A 26199-nucleotide genomic window follows, 5' to 3' on the forward strand; every position below is an offset into this window, starting at 1 on the left:
CTCTCTTCTTGTTTCTTTTGCTGTTCTTGTATTGCTGCCATTAAGTCTGCTAAGCTGTAGTTTGATTTGTCGCTTCTCGTTGCCTTTTTTTTTTTTTTGTCCCACTCTGTGACACCAATTTGTTACGTCTCTGGTCGTTAGTTACTTTTCCGTAAAAATTCTTTCCAAAGAAACTTTACCGATACAAGTTCTTTCTTAAATAAAACTGGTTTATTCTTTCTGAATACGACTTTGCAATACACTTAATTTCCACAGTCACGCTATAACAAATGCTGTAATTCACAATGAATGACTCACGTGCTCTACTCAATCGTCAGTCTCTCTCTCTGTCTGCAGTTCAATTACATACATTGTTGCCATCATTTCTTACCGGTCTTATATACACAAGAATACCGCATATCTAGTAAACGCTGGAGACTTCACGAACCTTCGAGAATATGACGTGTCACTAGCGTCACATGACCTCCGCTGTCGTAACAATATTATAGTCATCCCAATGTATCATAATAAAGGTAATAAACAAATCCATTAAGTTCAGTAAAGTTATGACAGATTTTACTATCTCAGGCAATTTTTGTATCTATGTGATTTAATTTTTTTGGAACTAAAAAAAATTATTGCTTATTTTATAAACAATTTGACATGACTCTACAGTATTCTATCAAGCTGGATGGTCTGATTTGTCAAACAAAAACCTACTTTGAAGTTTTGCTGAAAAAGAATAACATAACTGATTTTTTCAAGAAATAACAACTTTATTCCTTTGTAAACCAGAAAATCTGATATAATGAGATAAATCTTATACAACTGAGTTTACAGATGACATTATTTCCCAAATAGTATCAATGTATATTAAAGAAAAATCAACCAATTCAAATGATTTTTACAACACTTGTAGGCTTAATCTTTCGGAGTTAACATACAAAAGAAGATTATATACAATTTTTTTCTTTTTTCATGTGCACATATTACTTTGATTATCACTGAAATTGATAATTTTTTTGAACAAGCCATGTCATTTGTGTTAAACTTAATCACATTTATTAACGTTTATAGTGATAGCTGATGATTTCCATTTATATTCTCTTGTCCATACCAGTTTTCTGTAGTGTTTTTATAAAACCTTCTTTAATATGTTAAATTTTGTTGTAATGCATTATTTATAACAGTGGAATAAATCTTCCTTATTCCTAAATACATCCTGCACCTTAACTTTTTGTCAACTCCTGAATTATTTGAATTTGATATTGTACTTAAACTTTTCTAGCAAGCTGTAGGACTTGCTCACATCTTAGTGCTTTAATCTTATTTTTTTCTATTGATTTACTCGTACTTATACTGTTTGAAAGCTTATAGGGCTGTTACAAGATCTGTGAGTCTTATTATAAGGATGTGATCTGAAAGTATTTTTGTCTTTAGAGATTCTTAACACATATGTTATTTTTAAGTAACAAACTTTATCAGAGATTTCCTTCCTGTAATTATACATAAAGATTTTGAGAAAAGAAAAATGTACAAAGTAAACTTCATTATTAGGACAAGAATTGTTTTCCTAATAATATTTTTCACATTTCAACATTTTAAAGGCATTCAAGGGTTATGTGGGCCTTCATAGTAATTTTAACAGAATATGTATATATATATATAATTTTCATGTTCGAATATGAATGAATAGAAAGCCTTAAGATAACTAAAGCTTTGCCAGAAACTGTATCACAGATCATATATCTGGCTCTGACTGAGTCTGACACAGAGAAGAGACTGGACACAAAATTGTACACAGCAATGGTCTTTATTCAAAACACAGATCAGAGTTAAAAACTGAAAAAAGCAAGCATTCAAGGTGTACTCTATTAAAGTGGAAAGGGGATAAGTCTTTATTAGTTCTCAATAAACAAACCAGATTTTTAAGTTAAGCTTAAGAAAGTGTTGAAAGGGTGAATTAAACACAAAACAAAAGTTTAAAACTCAAAGTTAATCTATAAAAGCTGAAAATTTATAATCTGTATGAAAACAGGGAGAACAGTTTGACTAAAACCAAAATCTATCTCAAGCAAACAAATAACTTATCTCTGTTTCAATTCCACAGTCTATGCAATCAAAGAGTGCCATGCCCTCAGGCATAATCTTTCCTAATAAGTTGAGAATACATTATGTCTGTGGTGACTCATCCAGTCTCATGAATAACTAAAGTTAAGGAAACTTAAAAGCTTTCTTGACTGACATTTTATATTAAGACTCATACAAAGCATATACAAATTTTCACAATTTTTTTAATAATTGAGGAGGCAAGAAACATGGTTGCTTTGCTTACCACAGTAGCTCTGTTCATAGGCAGTGTATGAGTCTTTTGTTTGGGTAGGCCAGGGGTTCTCAAACTTTTTTTGCTGTATCCCTTCCTTGAAAATATTTGAAGCTGTGATGTTTTCCCCCCCACACACACAAAGTGAAGCAAATTACTGTGTATACTCTAAAATATATGTTATTGCGGTGTTTTTTGTGATCTTGTGACCATACTATAATAGCTTTGCAACTCCCTTTTGGGTCAGGACCCCAGTTTGAGAAACACTGGAGTAGGCTATTTTGTCACACAGTTAAAAAGAATTGGTTTGTGCTCCTAAAAAAAATAAATTCTTTAGTCTTCCCTGTCTTTCTCTTGTTGGCTACTAGCAACTTTAATGTTCTCCTTATTGCTTGTTTTTCTTCTCTTCTCTTCATGTGACCAAACCACCTCAGCTTTGCTTCTCTTGCATTTCCCTCTATTCTACAGACCCTTGCTATTTCCTTCTTCTCTTTCAGTGACATTCCCAACAGCCTTCTCAGCATTCTAATTTCTGTTCTTATCAACAAGCCTTCTTTTTTTTTCTTCAGCGTCCGTAGGTGAGCACCGGTCTAATCATGGTCATATACACTTTGGTTTTCAGTGCCCTTGGTAACCTTTTGTCACAGATGACTGTGGCTACTTCCTTCCATTTCCTCCAACCCACTTGGAGTCTATCTCTCACAGATTTCTCATGTTCTCTTTATCTTTGGATTGTACTTCTCAAGTACCTAAAGTCTTCTACCTATTCCAGTAGCTTCTCATATGTGATTTTAACCTTCATCTTTCTACCTCTTCCATTCACCATGACTTCCATTTTTCAGGCATTAACTTTCAAGCATCTTCTTTCAAAACTCTTCTGGCACACTTTAACCTGCATTTGTAACTCTTGCTCACTTTCAGCTGTTAGGACAAGGACATCAGCAAATAACAGTTGTTATAGGTGTCCCTTATGACACTCCTTACTCAAAATGTTGATGATAATGACAAATGGCAGGAGGCTAATGGCTAACCCTTGGTGCACCCCAACATTTACTTCAAACTTGTTTGCTTCTCCACATATCATCTTCATGATTGTTGTCGCTTCTTCTCACTAGTCTGATCAGCTTTTTGGACACTGCTTTTTCTCGACGCACTTGTATATTAATTCTTGTGACACCCTGTTATATGCTTTCTCCAAATCTCCAAATGCATGGTATAATAACTTCTTGTATCCTTCAAGGTACTTCTTCTGCAACTGTTGCAGAATGAAGATTGCATCTGTTGTTCGTCTCTCAGGCCGAAATCTAAACTGTATTTCATCAATGTCTACAACGTATCTTATTCTCTTTTCCAGTAGTTTTTTTTTCACTTTTAACAGATGCATGACCAGTTTAATTCCTGTGTAGTTTTCACACTCAAGAGCATCTCCTTTCTGCTTGTAGATGGGTGTCAATAGACTCTCTCTCCATTCTTCAAGTATCTGTCCTTCTTTCCAGATGTTTTTCAACAATGTCAATACATACTTAACTCCATCATCTCCTAGTGCCTTGACCATCTCAGTAACAATCTTTGATGGACCTCCTTTCTTGCCTATCTTCATTTTTCTGATTGCTTCTTTGACTTCATTCCCACTGACACCCAGTCTGGGCCTGCTGTTAGTGGTGTCCCCTTTAATTCTTCTGCATCATTTTTAGTATTAAGTAGTTTCCTTGTAATACTTTTTCCATGTCTGTTTTACTACCTTTTCATTTGTCAGGAGTTTTCCCTTTTTGTCCTTAATTATTTTGATCACTGTGAGGCTTCGCTTTGCCATTTGACTTTGCTTGGCTATTTTATATACCTTCTTCTCTGGTTGGTCTCATCTTCTCCATGATGTCATATCAGTTTTTAATTGGCTCATTCTTCACCACTGCTACCACTCTCTTCACCTACTTTTTTTATATGCCATTCTTGAGTAGTCATCCTTCTTCTATTCTTTGAAGGCTTCTTTCTTTTCCTTAATAGTTTGCTGTACTTTTTTCACTCCACCACCATGCTTCCTTCTGTTCAGGTCCTTATTCTTTTGTTTTCCTGGTAATTTTTTTTGCCTCTTGAATCAGTCATTTCTTCAATACTTTCCAGTGTCACTTTCTGCATATAATGTATAATGTTTTTGAGTTGGTGACACTTGTGCAATGTAAGGAATAGTTTATCTGGGAAACCTAAGGCTTTCCAAGCCTCTTATACCCACTGCCTCTGTTTTTCACACTTTTTGATTTTTTCAGTACATATTACACAGAGTCTAAAATGGGTACCTATTTCTTTTACAAAAATGTGATTATCCATTTCAAGTATTCATAAGTTAACTGGGCATTGAGTCTGCTATATAAGTTTGTTAAGAATTAGATCATTTGATTGAATAGCATCTGTTTATTTCTTTTTGTATCACTAGTACTTATAAATAACTTGCTTGTTTTTATTGGAGTGATATCTGTAAGTTCGTTTTTTTTCCTTCTTGTAGGATTATAGAGATATCATTGACCATCCAGTAGATCTTAGCACAGTCAAAGAACGGTTACAAACGGGACATTACAACACTCCCGTGGAGTTTTGTAAAGATATGAGACTCATCTTTCAAAATTCAAGAAACTATAATACTAACAAAAGATCAAGGGTGAGATTTTTGTTGTCATTCTACAAGTAATTTTTTTAATAGAAATAATTCGGTGAAAGGTAACTATTTGTTGATAAAGCTAATTGAATTTAAGTTCTAAATTTACAGATTTGCATAAAGTAATAAATGTTGTTGTTTGTTTATTAAATGTTAAATGGTTGAATTTTTTTTTCATTTTTTATATCTTCTCTAACAGTAATTATTGGAATTCATGAAAGCATGTTTTTCATTGGTTGTGTACAGTTCCATATGATATGACTACGTAATGTAAAACATAGGTTATTTATAGTGTGAAATTTGTCCAGGTTATTTTTTTTCAGTACCTTTTCAATGTGATTTTTAAACATGAAATTGATAATTTATTATTATTATAACAATTTATGAGAAACATTTTTTTAAACAATCTTCTTTCGATTACAGAATTTATATATAGGTGACTAACAATGAGGCTATTCAAAAGTCTTATTTTGCTAAGTCAGTGTTGGCTTCAGTTCTTGTAATGAAACAGCTGTCATTTACTTTTTGTTTCTTACATTAATGTTTTTTTTCAGGCAAGTAGCTAACAGCTTGCATTAGGTCATCTATCAGTAACAAGTTCATACATGCCCATTACTGCAAAAAATATTCAACGTTTGTTAATGCTATAATATTTCATTGAATATGATTGAATAATTAGTAATAAGTTTTTTCATTACTTACAATGATTAACCCTTTATCATCTATGGACAAGCTTTTTTTCCCATTCCCATAATTGATGTAAATATACGGGTGGAGATGATAAAGGGTTAATAAATTAATTACATGCACATGAATTTGAAATTTAAGTGACTGTAACAAAATATTAAGATGTAATGTTTGTCTCATTATTTAAACATTGTTAACCAGAAAGAAAATGGAGGCAAAAAAATTGGAACGATTATTCAGATTGTCATACACTGAACTCACAAATTATTGCATGATAATGAAGTTTCAACTAGTACTGGTTCTTTTGCTAACTTTTGTATCAATTCTAGATACTACAATGGCAAATGAATTTTGTTTCCAAATTTCGAAAGCATGAAAATTATAAAACCCAAAATTAAAAGCAACCAAAACTTACATATCTTCAATGCACATAATAACAGTCTGCTAACAGAATAAACAAAAGCAATAACCAACAAACTATTTTTATTGGACAGCATATATCCATGTATGCCAACTGATTATATATATATTTATAACAGCAAATGGCTATGTTTGAACACCAGTGTGAAAGGCTTAAATTGACTATACAACACAAGTCTGATTGGATCATGCTTTTTAAACTTTAGTCTTGATCTTGACTTCTCATTTCAGGTATCAGTCTCAGCATAATCTTTAGTCCTAATATGCCAGAGTACAGTATCAGTACCCAAGTTTTTCATATATTCTAATTATTGTGATTTGTTTTTCTTATTTTTGAATTTACTTTACTTTTGAGTATCATTTAAGTAGTAAACTTACCTGTGACTTTACTTTTGTCTTTGTTATGAGGGTGTCATTCCAATATGGGTATATTGAATTCTTTTTCTCTTGATTTTTCAATTAAACTAATGTGGCTGTCTTAACTTCTGAATGGGCTAACTACCAATATGATTTCTGATTGGTTAATATTTTATTCAGTCTGATTTGAATACACCTGTAGAAGTAGAAATGCTTAAATGACTACAGTCTCTATGGTGGTGGTGTTTCATTTCACCCTCATAACAAATATACTGGATTGTGTTACACCAAACCTGCAAAATGTATAAAAAAAAGAAATCAGATTTCAAATAGTATGATCAAAATGGCATGATCTAGGATTAAAAATCAGAATGAATTCATCAAAGTAGGGATGGTTGTCATCTCTGCTTATGTTAAAATATTTGTTTTGGGTGATTTCAACTACTGTATTGTGTTACACCAAACATGCAAAATGTAAAAATTCTTTGTGGTGTGTATTCCTAACTGGATTGAGAGGAACTACACAAAGTTAAAAGTTTTACATTTATTTAAATTATTATTTTGGATGATTATATTGAAAGAAGTAGCTTATTTTTTTTTTGGGGCAACATGTAACCATGTATGCCAACTGTTGATATATTTATAACAGTAAACAGATATCTTTGACCGAGTATTTGTATATTAATTAGTGAGAATTAGTTCCTGAAATCGCATTACAAGTGGTACTTATTTAACATCTTTTTTTTTCTAGAGATTATGTATATTGTATCATAATTAAAACAACAGAATATGATTGAGTAAGTATCAGATATTACTTAATTTCAGTTTGGTTTTTTTCATTACAAAGAAATTTGAAGATAATTTTTAATTAGTTAATACTTTTAAATATGTTTTGTTAGATTTATGGCATGACAATTCGTTTGTCAGCAATGTTTGAAGAACACATCAGGGCAATCACAAGTGACTGGCGGTCAGCAGTAAAATATGAGGAAAAGATGCGCAATAATAAGTATGCTAGTAATCGTAGAAAGCCCTTACCACTAGCAATTGCTGATTGGCTCAGTCTACCTGCAAATCATCCTGCTTTGAGGGCTGCCTCATCATCGAGTCAACAAGAACCCCTAACTGTTAGAACTAGTCACAACCGAGGGTCTGGGTCTCTGGATGAAGCAGGTCCCAGTTCCTCAAATGGGGGAGAAATTTGTAAGTACAGAATAATATTTTAGTCTTACAAGAAGACTTAAAGATAACATAAAAGAAGGAATTGTAATTTTCAAGTCAAAGTAAAAAAATAAAATGCAGTAGGTATATTTTTAGTGTTTTTGCCAAAACATCCTCTAGAAATAAAATTACGTTGAAGGAAAGTAAGTGAGTTCTCAAAAATACTCAGATGCTTAGTAGTGAAGGGGAGTTAGCTTGGATTGTTTTAACATTAATCCTAATTTTTGAATTAATAAGAGTATGTTGACAGAATTACAAGCTACGATAACTTAGATTTACACGAGTATGCTCCTTTTCATTCTTTTAAGTGTAACTGTTATCATGTCTCAAACCCAAGTTGGATAAAAACATTGGCATCACCTGTGATGGTAAAATGGTATATATGTTTCAGAAAGAAGTGTGCTCTAACAGAATTTTGTCACATTGTTCTGCACCAGGAAACTAGAAAATGCTGTTTGTTATTTTATAGCCTTCTTTGAAAGATCGGAAATTTTGTAAAATTATTGCCAAAGTTTTCTGAAAATTTATCGGATGAATAAAATATAAACATAATCATTACAACCTGATTTTAAAAAATGTTTTACTTGTTGATATTACTACATTTTTTTATATTTCAGTTATTTTTACTTGTAATATTTGTAGCTACAGTACTTGATAATTTTTAATAAACATGTTTGTATTTGTATGTATATATATATGTATTTTTTTCCAACTTTTCTAAAGCTTCTAAAAGAAAGAAGGGAACCCTGAGCTCGAGAGAGAATGAAAAGAGGTTTAATGAAAACAATCGTGTGACTTCCTTTTCCAAGACACGAGTAGTAACTAAAACCACCCATAAAAGACACTTAGGTAATTTTTTCATTACTAAAAATTTTATTATTAATACTATCTTATTTTAAGTTTTGAGCATAAAACTTTGCTCATGGTTGTTTTATTTTCATTCCCAAAGTAGATTGGCCTGAACAAATAATTCAGGTTCATACCAAGTACTGCTGACAAGTATGGAGACAACAGCTTCTAGATGTATTATTTAGAAGGATGCAGCATAAGATAACTTGTTTATGAATTAATGAAAATTAGCTCATGAAATTGCATTACAAGTGGTACTCATATAAAACACTTTTCAGGGATTATTTATATGAAACTTTTAAGTAAAAAACAATTATGTAACAACTTCTGTTCACTACTTAGAGTTTGGGATAAGCTTTAAAGAAAAAGTTCAGGATCAGTAAAGTTTGAAATAGGAAGGATCTTAATTGGATTTATGTGTTCAACAGTGTGTATATAACTGAGGTATAAGGATAATCTTTTGAATGGGATGATATGATTATTAAAGATATTGTGGTAACCAAGCCACATAGAATTAGTATTGCTTTAAACCAGTCATAGCTTCTCTTGTTGATCTTCACAAAGAGTAAATGGACAATACTGAGTAAACATTGTAGAATCAGATTCTGAAACAATTAATAAACGTTTATTCACAAAGTAGAAAAGATTAAGACATACAATGTTTAAATATACAAAAAATCATTAATAGAATTTAAATCAACATAATATAACACTACTTCTAGTTGAAGCCAAATCAACCTGAAGTTATCTTAAGGTAGCACATACACCTGCCATTTTTTTTTTAGAATATATTATTCATTTATGAAAATATCTCAGTGGGCAGTCTGACAGAAAAATGGATAGGCTTTCTTCTGGTTCAGCCATTTTTGAAATCCAATAATAAATAAGTGGTGACATTTAAATCTAATTTAAAAAAAGGTTATGTTAACTGTTTTTGAGCTACCTACTGGTTTTAGTGGTATTAGAGCTGTAATATTATATTGAAAACATATATATTGCTTCAAAATGATTTTATGATCATCAAAATTTGAAATATGAATGTGTTATTATATCATTTTTAAAATTTCTATTAACATTTTATTTTTCAAAATTAAGGCTTTTATTATTCACAACTGACCAAAATTAGACAAATTAAGGAGTTCTCTTATATATCTCACACATATTCTTTAACAGTATTTGACATAAGTATTGTTACGACAGCATTAGTCACGTGACGCTAGTAACACGTCATGAGATTCTAGAACAATCGGGGAACATCACAAATAATCCAGTATTTGCTAGGCGCCCTCTATTCTTGTATATAAGTGCGCCAGATAAAACGAGACAATCCATCGGAATTGAATAGCGGACAGAGAGATTGAAGATATAGACATACAATTGAGTGAAGCGTGGTAAAGTGCGTGAAACGTTCATTGAGAATTATAGCGTGTGTTTAAGTGACTGTGGAAATTAAGTGTATTGCAAAGTTGTATTGAGAAAGAATAAACTAGTTTTATTTAAGAAAGGACTTGTATCGCTGAAGTTTCTCGGGAAGAATTTCTACGGGAAATTAACAAACGAACAGAGATGAAACAGTATCTTTATTATATTGATAAAAACATGACAGAAACTAGTGCTTGATGATCATTCAGTTAAGCATAAATTATACTTGAATTTGTTTTCTTATGTGACTGTTTACAGAAAAATATCTTATGATTTAATAATACCAAATGAATGTGTTCCTGGAAAGTGGGGCGTATGTCTGAAATGACGTTAAGCAACACAATCTTTAGATGTATTATGGGGGATGTGTTCCTGAAAATTTTTGGTCCATTCTTGAATAACTTTTTAAAAGAGTGTAACATGGATTTTTTAACTACAGTGTACTATACAACACATGCATGTAAAAACACTGAAGGACTAAACAATTTAGTACCAGAGTTAATTGTTTTCCTGAGCTTCTTGTCGAGGGGTACTTTACTATCACTATCACATGCTTTGGAGCCATGTTGGAAGAATGAAACAAAGCTTTTTTGCATCAGAAAAAATGTGCATAGACAATGGTGCATGAACACAACGTGCTTACATCCTCTGCCATCTTGGGCAGTGGACAATGTATCACACTCCACCCAGTAAACTAGTCCGACATTAACATGCCCTAGTAATGGAATATGGCAACATTACTTCACATACATATTGGTAGTACAGTACTGTACAGTAATCGAACACTACACCTGGTAAAGTAGTCTGACAATGTTTTACCACTCTATTAATGAAACAACATTGTTTCAAAATGGTAGTAACTGGTAAACACTACACCTGGAAAGTAGTCGACAACATTGGATTGCTCTAGTAACAAAACAAAACACGTTCTTTGATACATGGGTGAATGCTCTAATGATGAAATGATGCAGAACAATGCAACATACACTGTACACAGTTTTAATTGGTTTATAATTGTCATACAGAAAATTAATACCGAGCTATACTTCACTGTTAATGTACTGAATGCTTCTAGTGATGACTGTCAAAAAAAATGCAGTGTTATCCTTGACCTGACTAATGCTACTACTCTGCGAAATCCAGTCATCATCACTTGGCTAAGTATTTGAAAGCAACAGAACAATAAACAATTGGAACCTAGTTCATTGCATGCCTTTGTCACATATTGCTGAATCAACTGTCCTTCCAGGTGTACACATTCTTAAGATCTGGCAACTAGACAGGCCATTCCAAGACACTAATGTTGTCACTTCAGATACAAGTAATTGTTTATGACATTTAGCATTATCGAGCTAGAACTACACAGTAGTCTGCTGAACAAAACATTTTGTCATAGTCAAGGGAACATATTCATTTAAGATATCTATGGATCTTAGACATTTCACAGATAGGTCACATGTCTGATACACAGAATGCAGATGAACTTTTAATGGTCAAAATAAAATTGCAGTATTCTAGTAATTAAACTTATCATTACAATTTCATTTTGGTGTCAGACACTGGTAATACCCTATTGATAATGTCAGATTTTATTTTTCAATTAAACTTTTATGGTATTATATTTAGTATTTTTTACTTTCTATGATGCATTTTGTTTTAAAGTTTTAAAAGACATGCTCAAGCTTGTTTGGAGACAAATTTTTGCCCTGTTAGCTCAGACCTACCTCTGATGGATTGAAATGTCTCCATACGGAAGTCCACTGAACTCCTAAAATAAATCATATTCTTTTTTTGAAAATATTAATGTTTTTTCTTATTATAAGTTTAGGTCACCTATATGTAAAACAGGCAACTATCCTTAAATGCTACATGCAGTTTCAGTTTTACTTGATATCATGTTATCAAATTTAGGGTAACTCATAAGATGCACTTTAATGAGAAGCTTGATGTGCATATGGAAAGATTTTTCGGTTTTATATACTTGATCCTAAAGCTAAAATGATTATATAATGGGGAAAAAAATGGTATTTTATTTTGTATTTACTTAATTTATATTCTGTTTTCATACTCAGGCATACACATGAGTAATGGGTTTGTAAAGAAAAGTCGATCACTTAGATCATCGACTGCTACAAGCAGAAGAGAGAATTCAAATTCCGTGTTGGGGCCCTATCAGCAGAAAGCTTCCAGTGGTGGTGGTGGTGACAGTAATCGGTCTGAAGATGAAATAATGTCAGCATCTAATAGGAAACTAAAGAACAAGAAGAACATTAATTTACAACCAAATAATGATCACAGGTATAAGCAAAGGTTTATAGGAAGATCTTCCAAGCAGAACAGCAGTAAAAGTGACTTGACTGATGTAGTTCATATGAAACATATGCGGTGGAAATCAACAAAACGTAAATCTGGGATGCGTGAATGTTCTAATCTTACAATAGAAATGAACACAGGATATGGAACAAAACCTAATTATTCTGCATTCAAAAGCAGGTTTTTAAGAAAGAGGAAATTTTTTTCAGATTCAAAACCTAGCTCAGATATAAACACATACCAGAATAGGTTTTCAAAAAGATGTTCAAAGAGAAGAACAAGCACTGTTTTTGATGAAGCTACCCAAAGTGGTGAAGAAAATTATGATGAAGTAATTTTAAAAAGAGATAAAAATATGCAAAAGAAGGTAAGAAATTTTAGTAATTTCTTGAAAACAGAACAATGTGAAGAAATGACATCTGTAGAAGAAGAATGTGAAGGTAAAAAGTCAAGAAACCAAAAAAGAGTTTATTGCAAAAAACAGAAAAATAAAAATCTAGTAAAAAGAGAAAAGTTGAACGAAACAATCATAACAGAAGTTGGTTTTAGAACTGGAAAAAGGGAAAATGTTAGAAAATCTAATAGGCAGCCCATTCCTCTAGAAAAATACTCAACAAGAAAAAATGAGGGTAGCTCACTGTTTAGGAATAAACTAAGAAGCTCAAGGTCTCAAAATTCCACAAATAAATACACCTTTTCTGAAGATTTAAATGATAAAGACAGTAGTAATAATAATGAGTCTACTTCAAATAGTTCCAAGCCCAGTGGAAGTTCTGGTAACTGTAGTGGAAGTTTAGATTGTAAGTCTGATTCCAAAACAAGTTGTGAATATCAGAAAATTACAAGCTTTAAAGATTTTGCTAATGCAAGCAAGAATGATATCAGACGGTCTTCACGAACTGCCACACGTAACAGCACCAAAGCTACAAGAAGTGCCTTAACCTCTAATCAGTCTGTAGAAACACCATCTAGACGTTCACGACGAATGTGTAATAAAACAGTGGACTATCAAGAAGAGACTGATCAAGATTATGTAAGTAGTCAGTCTGATGAAAGTGAACCCTCTCAACTGCGAGAAACTCTATCAGAGAGTAACCATTGTCGTATGCATAAACTTACCAGTCACATCAGGCCAGTGGTCGCAGAGTAATGTTAACTCTTGTCTGTAAGAGCAAATAACAAATTGTTCATCTGTGATTAAACCAATTCATTTTAATTATCCTTCTTCATTAATATTACTGATCCATTTCTGGTCAAGTTCCACTAAAAAATTTTTTGAGATATGAAGTGAGTGGTGAAGTTACGACTGCATGATTCCTATAAGGCTATATTGCGAATGTACAATTTTTTCCATTCCTTCCAACCTGAGAAAGGTTTTAAGTACATATTATAAATCTGTTCTATCTTAGAGTGCAAAAGAACAGAACTGTAAAAACTGGACTCATGTTAGAAAATTTATAACTGTTTAGATTTTTTTTTAGTAAAATAATCAGTACTTGGAATACTTCTTAATGATTTTGTATAATTTGTATTGTATTGAAGTCATCATTGTAAAATAATATTTTGTTTTGATCTGTGTATCTGGATAGAGTGTGTTTACAAGTTTGGGGGTCTTGAAACCTGGATGACAAATAATGAAATATCTCATATGTTAAAGTAGCTTATGTTTTATATGAGACGTCTCAAAAAGTCCTGAAAATTTGAGTTTGTTCATGTTGTATATTAATATCAGTTATGTTACTCTAGATGTCCTGCTCATTCACAGTAAGAAACTAAAAGAGCAATCCCATGATGCACCACAAATGTGATTTTTTTTTTTTTCTCTCTCTCTTACTTTATAGTTTTACAGTTAATTTTTAACAAATGATGATACTGCTGCAACTACTAAAACCTGATGGTATGGGTTTCTCTTTTATTCAGTGTTCCAATGCAATTCGTGAAGATTTAGTTAGATTAAAAATATATATATACTTTAAACAGTGATCTGTGAGAAAACTTTATAAGTGGATTTAATGATGTTTGTTTCAGGGTGAGGAAATATTTTACAAGTAGTTATACAGATTTAGATCCATCAGGAACGAGGTGTTGGTTCCCACACTCACTGCTAATATTATTGTAGTCTAGATATAAAAAAGTCTTTAGGAAAGTTTTGAACATGATGTTTTTACACGTTATACTTAAGGGTTAAAACTATTACTAGACTACCAGTCATGTAGAATGTGCCTTCCATATGTTTATGAATGTATTCTGCATGAATTTATTACTGTTTTGGCCACAGTTTAAAATTACTGTTTCACTAACAGGTGATCATTTAGAGGATTTTATGTGCTTTTGGAAACTGTATTTTTGGGGCCTGTTACTGTAATTCCTTATGTGTAAAAATTTAGTTACTATATGTGGGATATTTTGGAAGTTGCTAATTGTGCATTTGAAAGCACAACGTCAATACTGAAGGGCCTGTTATTATATATTTCCTGAATATTACATCAGTATTAATGAATGCATTTTGTTAAGACTGCTTGTTGTAATTCAAACTGGAGTATAATGGTATGGTTTGTATTGTGTAATGCCACTATAGAGCATTATGTAATGCTTGAATTAGAAATTAATGCAGGAGCTCTTTGGCAGCAGCAGTACCTGCACTAATGTCATTATAACCCTTTTAGAGTTCCCGTTGTTAAAGAAAAAGCAGGTATTTTTAACATGCTATAGGGTTTGTGGTGTGCTAATGATGCAGGCAACAAGAGACAGTTGAAATTTTAAGCTGCTGAAGTATGATTTTACTCAGAAACGTAATTTGATGTTGATTAATATGCTTTTCAAATCTGTATTGATAGGTTTTGTCTATCAGTTTTAATACCAAAAGAGCTATAATATCATAAAAAATATCGAAACCCAGAGTAATTGATGTGTGATTTCTATTTTATTGGATGATACTGTGTTTTGTATGTTAAGAAACGTGTCATATGAATAAGAGTTATAGAGTAATAATATGTGTATTCTTGTAAATCAGGAGGAACTTAAAAATTTACCAAATGCAATTATTCAATCAAATAGGCACATTCACTATACATTTTTGTGCACTACCATATAACTTAAGTTTTTTTATTTGTTTCTGAAACTATTTTTGAAAGGAAAGTGTGCACTCTTTGTTAACATATATTTCCGCTGTTTTAGTGCTTACATGTGTATATGACTAATTGTATATTCCTATCTAGTATCAATATACCAAAGTTAAACATTTGAAACTACTGCTTTTGTGACGCTTCAAGTTAATTATAGCATCGTGCATTAATAATTGTATATATTGGTTCAGGAAAGTTATGTTCACTACATTTCCATTATTAACCAAAATTACAAGGTTTAAATAGTTTAATTTCCAATAAAGGGTAACGCAATTCGTAAATTTTTACAGCGAGTTCACATAAAGTCTGTAAACGTAATTAAGGTATTCAAAAAACCTAATTCTTTGTATCTTGGCGTTTTACGTCAGACAAACACATTAAGTAATAGTATATTCATTGTTTTTTTTTTCGATTTAACAGTATAACTCTTGACTTTATTTTTGTTAAGATGCGGATTATATATTACTTATGAGACTCTGGTTACGTGGGAACTTGAAATTGTAAAATGTTGAAATATTTTACGAAACGCTACTGTCAGTGATTGTTGGGTTAAGTGGAGTACATACTTGTGATTGTATTTTTCTTATAAGTAGTGCGTCACTAATACCTTAACAAAGCATTTCTTTAACATGACTCTGAAGTTTATGACAAAAATAGTGTATTTTATGTATGTTTTAGTGACATCTTGTGTCGATTACGTCTAAAATAATCTTAAAAGTAAAACAAAGGTGTGAAATAGAACCTAGAAAAACACATATAGCTTGCTTTACAACACGATTGAAGAAACGCCTTATTCTTCTAACCTGTAGGATCTTGGGTATATTTAAGCGATAAAAATAATTGCAACCAGTATATTGAGCATTCTAATATTTTGCTTATATTTATGCGCTGTAAATATCATAAGTTGTAAATAAAACTTCGCGTTCTTATAATGCATAGCAAGTTATAAAGAGTAAGAAGTCTACAAACAACAACAAAAAAAACAATGCATCATTGACGCTGTATTTGTTATATTGTGTTAAACATGTTTTCTGAAGAACTTGAAATTTCACAATTATTTTATTGGTACCCCTCTGGTACCTGAAAAAAAAAGATAAAAAAGGCAACTTTATCCTAACTTTTTTTTTTCTACCATAGTGCTATCAGTAGATGATAAATTATATAAGTGTAAGCTTTTTAACTAGGCTATGGTTACTGTTATGACAAGCAACTAATAATTTTTTAAATTTGTTTTCTAATAATAACTATAAAGCTTCTAAAAGAAATGTCTCCCAGTGGCTCATCGGTACACATATAGCTCATAGTGTATCTTTGTTCTAAAACAATACATCTAATGAAAGTTTCTCGATAGGTGCTTTCTAGTGATAAAAAATTCACGTTAACACAACAAGCTGTCCTATTGTTGTCTTTTAGAGAAAGTGTTATGGCAGTTGATGCTATTCGACTTTTCCTGCTATGTTTTTCAGTTGGCTACTTACAAAGTAAAATAATATCAGTCTACAAGGTTACTACGCTCGTTTCTGTATGATTTATTTAGTGATTAAAACACTAACTTCGTCGTAGTTTTGTTTTCTGTTTTTGTGTATATTTTAATTTGTGAGAGTTGGGAAAGTATTGGAACTAAAGATTAGTAAGTGTTTTTATAGTTCTGTCCTTAAACATTATAGTCAGATTTTGCAAACTATTTACGAAATTTTACATTCGTTGAAAGGTAATTATATATATATATTTGCACTAATTTTAAGTATTGCAAAAAACAAACATGAACTCCGTCATTTTCAATGTGCATTACAGAAATAGACAGTAGATGGCGATGTATAAGGGGTTTAATTAATGTACAAAAATTCACAAATGTGTGTAATATTATTTTCAGGTAACAGTATGTGCGTATTTTTTGCATTTCATAACCATATATTTATGCATTTTTCGTGGAATATTAGGAATTTATTAAGCACTACTTATCTGAAGAGCAGATTGTGTTCCAGATTTTATAACAATCATTTGGAACATTTTATTACCACCGAACATTGAGCATTTGAAATTTCTGTTTACATGGCAATGTGTTACAGGTGTAGCGGTTGCAACACCCACAAACTTATCAACCATAGGAATTAACGTAAAACATAATTTATATTTAATGAATGATTAAACTCGGGTTATTTATAAAACAGGTAATTTGTTGAAATGTTTTCAGGAAGTCTTCAACTCTTGCCAAGATTTAATTTTCTCACTTATGGCGCGAAGTCAACATAAAGTCAGTTCATATCAAATATATTTATAGCGTTAAAAAGACCATGTCATTGGAGAAAAAAAAAATCTAATCAAGTGATCCAATACTATATTATTTGTTTGATTATATAAGTTTAAACCTAAAGATATAGTTCGTTCATTTATCATTTTTTATTATCCTTTGAAGCTATATCTTTTATCAATAAAACTTAAAACATTTTATTTTCAAATTATATCTAAAATTGTCTTCTGAGTTAATTCTTTAAATTCTATAATTTGATTATTGTAAGTGATAGTAGGCTTGAAAAGTGAAGTGTAACTTTCAAAATGAAATTAAACATTTTGGGGGAGGGGTGCATATATGTATAACGTATATGCCCTTTTTTTCATTATAGTAATATTTGATATAAATTCCTGACTAAGAAATTAAGATAAAAATGTCATTCTATGAGTCAGAGATAAGTTTTTAGACTTAAAATGTTAAAATCCAGATCTCGATTCTCCATGGCGAAAAACACCAAATGGCCCATTGTGTACTTTTGCGCTGAAAGTAACACAAGCGGTAAATAGGTGGTATATTACCCCACGATCTTTGTGTGTAAAATTGAAAGGCGTCATTCACGTGCAAAATACATTCTTAATACTAAACATTAAAATTAGTAGATGTCGTTGTTGGGTATTACTGGTTCTTTTGCCGAAATGCTTGAAATTCGACAATAAATCTTTTAGAGAGAGTTTATTAAGAATATATATATTTGATGACTGAAAGGGTAAAATCTTATATACTTGTGTTAGTAATACATTTGTAAACCCCCTTTTTAAACTATAAGTCAAAACTACTTGAGATCATGTAAACCTTAAGGTAACATTTTCGCACTCTGATTAGATTTTGTTCATACGAATACGACCTATTTTAAAACTTATTATTTCAATTTTTTTTTAACTATACATGTTGTTTTAGGTTAATTGATAACTAATTCTAAGGCTGCTCTAAAAAAATCTTAATCAGTCACGGAAAAGTTGAAAGAAATATTGAAAAATATATGAAGACTAATTAAATTTAAGGTCTTGTAACGCTAAAGTAAGGTTTCAATACCCGCAGGGGGCACTTACCTGGAAACCGAGAACTATAATTCTTTCTTTATTCATTCAACATATGTATATGAATAATTTTTTTTTTATTCACTTCACAATTTCATGCTACTTATTACACTTAATTTTCGATTCTAATAAAAGTCGCCAGGTTTGTCAGCAGCTTTATTTAAAATCTCTAAATACCTACCCTATAGCTAAATATTGAAAAACGTCGCTACCATGGCGGCTTCTTGGATATTGGACATGACACTTCTCATTCAGATGGTGAAAAACCACAGTAAACGGAACAAACTGTCAGAAGTCTGATATCAGAGAAACTAGTTTCGACACATTCGTGCGTCCTCTTCAGTCTCACGTTGTCTTCTGGCAGGAAAAATTGGTCCACAAACGCCTACGTGACCCCTCATCTTGAAATTCCCTTAAGGACACAGGAGGTTTGGAAGTTGTTAAAATTACAATGACTTTGTGAGGTGTTGAAATTATGCAGGTTTTTGATTAAGCAACTTTCAACGATTCTTCTTTTTGTATAAAGTTCTTGTTAATTTCCAATCACTTTGATGGGCAGAATCTCTCATATGAGGAAAAATGGCATTGTTTTGGTTTCCATCTTTTATGTTTTTTTCAGGTCATCAAAGAGACGGACACGGTTTTGCCGACATCCCCTGAGCCCTGACACAGTATGATCTGGGTCAACCTGTTTCCACCTTACCAGTAATACCGGCAACAGATTATCCAAGAGACTATATGTATAATGGTTGCGGGGGGTTGATACCTATATAAAATGGGATGGGGATGTGATCGCCGCCGATGTGTTCAAATACTTTAAAGCTATTTGTATGTAGTATTAACGATTGTGAAATGATTGCAAGATCGAGAATGTCTTGTGATCCGTTGTGATGTGTGTGGATTGGCGTGTTATCATTGAAGACAAATAATTTGTTGTTATCAATGAAATCGTGAAGAATATTGCCATTACGGTTTGTTTTTCGGCAGTTAAATTCGGAATGTTTCGAGTTAAGGTCACCTAGTATAATTGCGTGCATATTTTGATTGATTGAAGAAGGTGGATATCAGGTTCTTTGCTGGGTGATATGTAAGTGGCAAGTAGTGCGATTGTTGCGTGATGGGGAGTGTGAATGTTACATATATACGGTTCGAAGAAGGTGGATATCAGGTTTTTTGCTGGGTGATATGTAAGTGGCATGTAGTGCGATTGTTGCGTGATGGGGAGTGTGAATGTTACATAAGATGTATTCATTGTTTGAGTTTATGTTTAGATTCGGAATGTTTCGAGTTAAGGTCACCTAGTATAATTGCGTGCATGTTTTGATTGATTGAAGAAGGTGAATATCAGGTTTTTTGCTGGGTGATATGTAAGTGGCATGTAGTGCGATTGTTGCGTGATGGGGAGTGTGAATGTTACATAAGATGTATTCATTGTTTGAGTTTATGTTTAGATTCGGAAATGAGACTTTAAGGTCTTTCTTGACAAGTAACATTAGCCCTTGAGAATTCTGTGATTTAGGTATAGCGTTAATGTAATAGCTAGGGAAGGAGAAATGACTATTAGGTGATAAAAAGGTTTCATTGACTGCTATTATATCTGCATTTAAATTTTGGTTAAATAGTTCGTATTTTTTATCATTTAACCCACCTTGAATGTTAATTTGCAAAAATGTAAGCATTTTACCTTGACCTAGGAGCAGTGAGGTTAATCCTTCCATCGATTAAGTTCTTCAAGTCGTAGGGGTCAACTCTATGGAGGGCGAAGTAATATCCGGCAGCATGGCAGCCGTCATTTAGTAGGTCTCCAGACGTAACAATTTCCTTTCTGTTGAGACGGGATAGGATATCCACGACAAAGGCTGTGATGCAGTTGGCGAGGTTCGAAGATTGGGACGAAGATATTGCAGTGTCTGTGTAAGTCCTAAAGCAGCTGGGTCCTGGATCTGGTCTGGTTGGCTTCTGCTCAGGTGGTGGTCCTAGGTTCATGGAGAGCTGGTGGCAGGCTTACTGGGCTTCGATGGACGAGGCTCTGTGGGTTGGTCCATTGGTTGCTTGGGCTAACCTGAATGGCTGTTGGTTGTTGGGGCACCCACGGTAGGAGGAGAGGCGGCATGCGGTCCTCCACAGTTGGAGCATGTGGCTTTGTGTCACTGTCTTGGGCATTCAGCTACTTCACTCTGGACGTACACACAGAATGGGTGTGGCCAAACTTTTGGTAGTGAAAGCATTGTAGAAAAGTTGGTTGTCTCGGTCTTGCAGACTCAACTGGATGATGGATATACCACAGGTTAGCACCTTTCTTGATGAGATCAGTTGCGTGGTTTATGTTGGATAGGCTGACTCATACTAGGAGGGTTTCTTGACCAGTTTTGGCAGATTTTATCCTTTCAGCTTTGGTGGCTGAGATGTCTTGATATTTTAGTTCTTGGAGTATTTCTTCTGTAGTTATGTCCAGTGGGACGCTTCTAATTATGATGGCATGTGAGGCTTCTGGCTGGTGGTCTCCAGGGACATGGATGTTTAGTTTGACATTCTGGAAGGTTGCGGAGTCCTATGGTTTAAGGAGCTTGGCGTATTCTGCAGGGGTGTTAGTTTTATTAACTCCTCCTTTGACTAATCTTCGGACGGTCATGAAGCAAATCTTTGGGAAGAGTCTTAGTTTGCAGGCTTTTATTGGGTGTCTTAAGTTAGCATAAATTCCTTTCACGACAATCCTCCAGCAATTGTCGTGAAAGGAATTCATTTGAGTTGCTGGCTGGCAGTCATTGATACTTGAGATTCCGTGGGTTGCTTGCTTGTTGGTGAGCTGGCTGCTTGGTCAGTTAGTGTGGATCTCTTGCTGTATCTCGTGGTGCTGGGCGAGTTGTTTGGATATACTTGACTTGAACTGCTGGAGGCCAGTTCGATACAACTCTGGATCATGGTGAGCTGTTTGGCATTAGACAAGGGCTTACTGGTCAATCTGGTACCCATTTGTGATGGGGTAACTGGAGTTGGTGAGTCCTCGGTGGATTGGAGTTTTAGTTCCAGATCTGGACTGGAACTTACTTCTCCACCCGATGTCGTGGTAGGGAAGGAGATATTTGCTAAATTAGTGTGAGTCGAGTTATCAGTTTAAGAGCTAAGTTTGACACAATGTCCTCTCACTGTTGCTCTTTTCTCTCTCTCTTGATTCTTCTAAAAGGTAAAAAAAAACACATCGTGTCGTAATAGATCTTTTAAACTATCTCTCTGAAATTTAATAGATGTGTTTAATATTCAAGGCTCAATACCAGTAGTCTGCAAACCCTTGAAAAACGCGTATGCCAAGATATCCGGTTTAAGTAAATAATTATGTTTTTACTGGGTTTGTATTAGTCGTCATTTCAAGAAATTGTTTCATTACTATTACCACGAATACACTGAAAAATTCTACCAGGAAATTCATTTTACACACAAAATCGCGGGAAAATTCGTGAAGTTTATGTGATTCGGTGATGTTTCTAGGACACAGATGGCGGAAAAACGAATTATTGTCAGCGCCAAAAAACACACACACCAGTTAATTTTGGCGCATTTGGCACGCCAGTATGCGTATCTTATGCATAAACAATGTTTTGTATACATTGATCGTTTTATTTACCGGTAATTTTTATGAAGTATGAAGGTCACTGTAATAGATTAGGTAAACAATAGCTAGGTTCCCGCCTAAACGGGGTGCAAGGGCTCTGGATACGGCTTCGTCTCATCTTCTTAAACGTCTTGGAAGATCATTTTACTACAGCCTAAAAGCTCTTTAAAATGGCTTTAAGATATATGCTGTTTCTGTTACATAAGTTACAAATTTGGTGCATAAATTTTGTTTGTTTGTTTGGAATTAAGCCGGTTTCTAGCGTTGTAAGTCCGCAGACATACCTCTGTGCCACTGCGGGGCAGTGCATAAATAAAACTATCCTTCTGACAGTAGTCATGAAAGGAACACATAATACCCTAGGTATATCACATCATTGACATATTTGTGTAGGAAAATTTTGAAATGTGCAGTTTGATTTTTTCAGTAATGGGTGGCTGTTCAAAGATAGAACAAATCTTTAGGGTTTTGAAGAATTTTTATTTCTGTTTCATATCTTTACTTGGCCTCGTGATTAGGGCACGCGACTCGCAATCTGTAGGTTGCAGGTTCAAATCCCATCCCCTAACATGTTCGCCATTTTAACTGTGAGTGTGTCATGTTACTGTCAATCCCAATATTCGTTGGTAAAGAGTAGTCCAAGAGTTGGCGGTGGGTGGTGTTTACTGTCTTTCCTCCAGCGCAAGTAACTCTCGAATAGCTTTGCATGAAATTCAAAGCAAACAAATATCTACTTATATTTATTCAATTAATTATCAGAAATAACTAGAATAATAACAATGATTTACTTCATTATGAAACATAATACACATCACTAAGTATTACCTATAGCACACTACGTCATGATTTGTATACTACAGCTTGGGTAGGAGTCGTTGACAACCGACATCCTCAAGAGACAGGTAGAATATCATCTTTGACAGCGAAGGAAACGTATAAAAGTAAAATATGAATGGCACTGTTTAATGTCAATAATTTGGAGTTAACAAGTTAGGGAAAAAATCCGAATTGAAAAATACTGACATATAGCATATTTCATTGACAGTAACTAATAATGCGGATTTTCGCTATGTGTTATCCACGAATCTCTATAGAAACGTTTGAACTTGGGCCAGTGAATAAATGAATACATCATATTTACCTAATAATCTATCATTTGATGCATCGGATATGTGATTAAACATATTAGAAAAATTCGGTGTTTGTCAAGCATCAAACAAGATGTTATGAACTGGAAATAATGTAGACTGGAGGTTTGTTTGAAGTTAATCACAAAGCTACACAACGGGCTATCTGTGCTCTGCCCAACACGGGTATCGAAACCAGGTTCCTAGAGTTATAAGTCCACAGACATACTGCTGTGCCACTGGAGGTAAAGATGAGTATGCACCGCTTGATAGAATTGGATTAAACATTTTGTTTTTGTTTTGAAACTATGAGCATTTAGACGGGTATGTTAACTACTATGGAGATTGTTTAGTGTTAGTGTGGTCGAGCATGGGCGATGTTTTAGTGTTTTTCATTTTGTCTAAATCCAAGGGCCATAACAGAATAAGAATAATGTGAGTACTTTTAGTAACAGTTTACTTAGTAGCAATTTTTATTTAATGTAATAAGTGGTGTTCTATAAGAACAAAATGAAAAATTGACGTTTGATTGGTGTAATACAGTAATGTAACATTACTGTCGGTGATGAACGTGTTTGCGTACAGTTACATTTGTGTCTGTGCCAGTTACCGTAGCTTCTACGAGTACAACTGTACATCGTGATGGCGTACGATTATAATACAACTATAAACATTGTGGATGTTTCATCAGCACGTCTGATTCCGTATATGACGTGTGCTGTAGTAATGTGACTGCTTTCGTTCTCCCGATCGGGATTTAGGTCGTTCTTACGACCTGGTAGGGTTAGGTTCAGGTAGACCTCTTCCTCCCTTCTATACAGTTGTTACAGTTTTTCTTTAGTTCAGGTTTTTTGGTTGGCTGGTTTGATATGGGGTTGATGATTTCTGTTAGTACTTTCCTTTTCAGGGCCATGTCCGTTTTATGTTATCAAGTTGTATGTGTGTATTGCCCTATTCTTGGGTGTTTTTGTACTTTGGGTCTATAGTAGAAGTAGTAAGTGTGGTAATAGCGTCCATACCGTTGGCAGTTGTAACACTGGGTTACCACTGCCGCAGGTATTTTGGTTGGTTCTACCGTGTATTTTCTGTACCACTATATAATCCCGTTTGATATTAGGTTCTATGTGTTTCTTGCACTTGAACTTTTATGAGGTTTGTGTGTTTCTGTGTTTTATTTGAGAAAATCCGTTCTATTTTTGTTACTAAAATGTTTTTCTGTGTGAGTTCTGTTTGGATTTCTTCGTTAGTAATGCTAGTGTGTATGTTCTTAATGACGAAAGACTTAGGGTTGGGCTTGTTTCCTGGAAAGTGTATTGTTATCTTGCCGGGTTCAAACGCACCTTGGGGCCATATTTTTAGTAGTCGGTTCAGGTCAGCGGCCTCTGATCCTTTGACCAGGACGCCGCCCTTGGCTAGACGTTTTATTGTTGTAATGTGTACTTCCGGCTTACATCGCTTGATTTCAGCCGCAAGTTGTGGTTCCCTGTACTGTGCTGGGATACCTTGGATTATAATTGCGTTTTGTGGTGTGTTTTTTGTGCTGCATTTGTATGATTGTTTGTTTTGTGTTGTTTGTTTGGATCTTCTGGTGTTTCTTGTGTTTGTTTGAGATTATCTTCGTGTACTTCTTATTGTGTCCCTAGTTGGTCGTGTGAGTTTCCATGTGCTTCTTTGTGTTTAGTTTGTGTAGGTGGGTTGTTGTATTAGGCCCGGCATGGCCAGGTGGGTAGGACGCTCGCCTCGCAATCTGCGGGTCGCGGGTTCGCACCCCCGTCCCACCAAACATGCTCGCCCTTTTAGCCGTGGGGGCGTTATAATGTGATGGTCAATCCCTCTATTCGTTAGTAAAAGAGTAGCCCAAGAGTTGGCGGTGGATGGTGATGACTAGCTGCCTTCCCTCTGGTCTTACACTGCTGAATTAGGTGATGGTTGGTGTCAGGAAGGGCATCCGGCCGTAATAAACCCTACCAACACCAAAAATAGCGACCCCGTATAGATATGGGGAAAAGCTACAGAAGAAGAAGAGGTGTGTTGTTGTATTCTTCTTTGTGTTCTAGTATTGATTTTCCTGAGTGTTCTTCTTGTGGTTCTGTAGTTTCGTTAGTTTCCATAGAAGTGTCATTTTTTTGTTAGCCTAACTGCTTTCTTTGTTTTACGTGAAGCTAACCTTGCCATTCTTTCGTTGTATTCTTGTTTTGCTAATGTTATCAGTAGTTCTAGTTCTGGACTGTAAGAGGCTAATATATCTATAGTCAAACCAGCCTTACCTGAAGCAGTGCTCCCGCTCGGCGTTGACATTTATTTATCCCGCTGGGGCTTTCCGTAGACGACTCCGACGACCTGCTTGTGCCAGTGAGAGTACTTTGTTTTGTCGATTTCCCGCCCGCTGTATTGAGCTAGAAGTTCGTGTTGCTTCGTTCACTACCAGAACGAATGTGACTGCATTTACAATTTGTTTTTTGAATTTCGCGCAAAACTACACGAGGGCTTTTCTTTTTTTAAATTATAATAAATAATTAAAAACAACGTTTTATATTTGCACAATAAAAACTTTATTGAAGCCGTACGTGCACAAATGCCGGTAGTGCATACACGAGGGCTATCTGCGCTAGCCGTCCCTAATTTAGCAGTGTAAGACTAGGGGGAAGGCAGCTAGTCATCACCACCAACTCTTGGGCTACTCTTTTGCCAACGAATAGTGGGATTAATCGTCACATTATAAGCCCCCACGGCTGAAAGGGTGAGCATGTTTGGCGTGACGGTGATTCGAACCCGCGACCCTCAGA

General features: G+C 34.0%; 1 protein-coding gene and 1 long non-coding RNA gene across 2 annotated transcripts in view; both read left to right on the forward strand.

Moving 5' to 3' along the window:
• LOC106462272 (PH-interacting protein-like) overlaps window positions 1-16329 on the forward strand; it is a 110946-nt gene extending 94617 nt beyond the window's left edge. The window contains exons 27-30 of the mRNA XM_013922172.2: window positions 4803-4955; window positions 7316-7619; window positions 8361-8486; window positions 11981-16329. Coding sequence (XP_013777626.1) covers window positions 4803-4955; window positions 7316-7619; window positions 8361-8486; window positions 11981-13371 — 1974 coding nt within the window. The 3' untranslated portion in view covers window positions 13372-16329. The remainder of the gene's footprint in view (window positions 1-4802; window positions 4956-7315; window positions 7620-8360; window positions 8487-11980) is intronic.
• Window positions 16330-19529: 3200 nt separating this feature from the next.
• On the forward strand, window positions 19530-22339 carry LOC111086478. Its single transcript, XR_002611193.1, has 2 exons — window positions 19530-19833; window positions 20014-22339. It is a non-coding gene; the product is annotated as an uncharacterized LOC111086478 (long non-coding RNA).
• Window positions 22340-26199: the final 3860 nt, after the last annotated feature.

The sequence above is a fragment of the Limulus polyphemus genome, unplaced genomic scaffold (genome assembly GCF_000517525.1).
Source record: "Limulus polyphemus unplaced genomic scaffold, Limulus_polyphemus-2.1.2 Scaffold1130, whole genome shotgun sequence".
Lineage (NCBI taxonomy): Eukaryota > Metazoa > Arthropoda > Merostomata > Xiphosura > Limulidae > Limulus > Limulus polyphemus.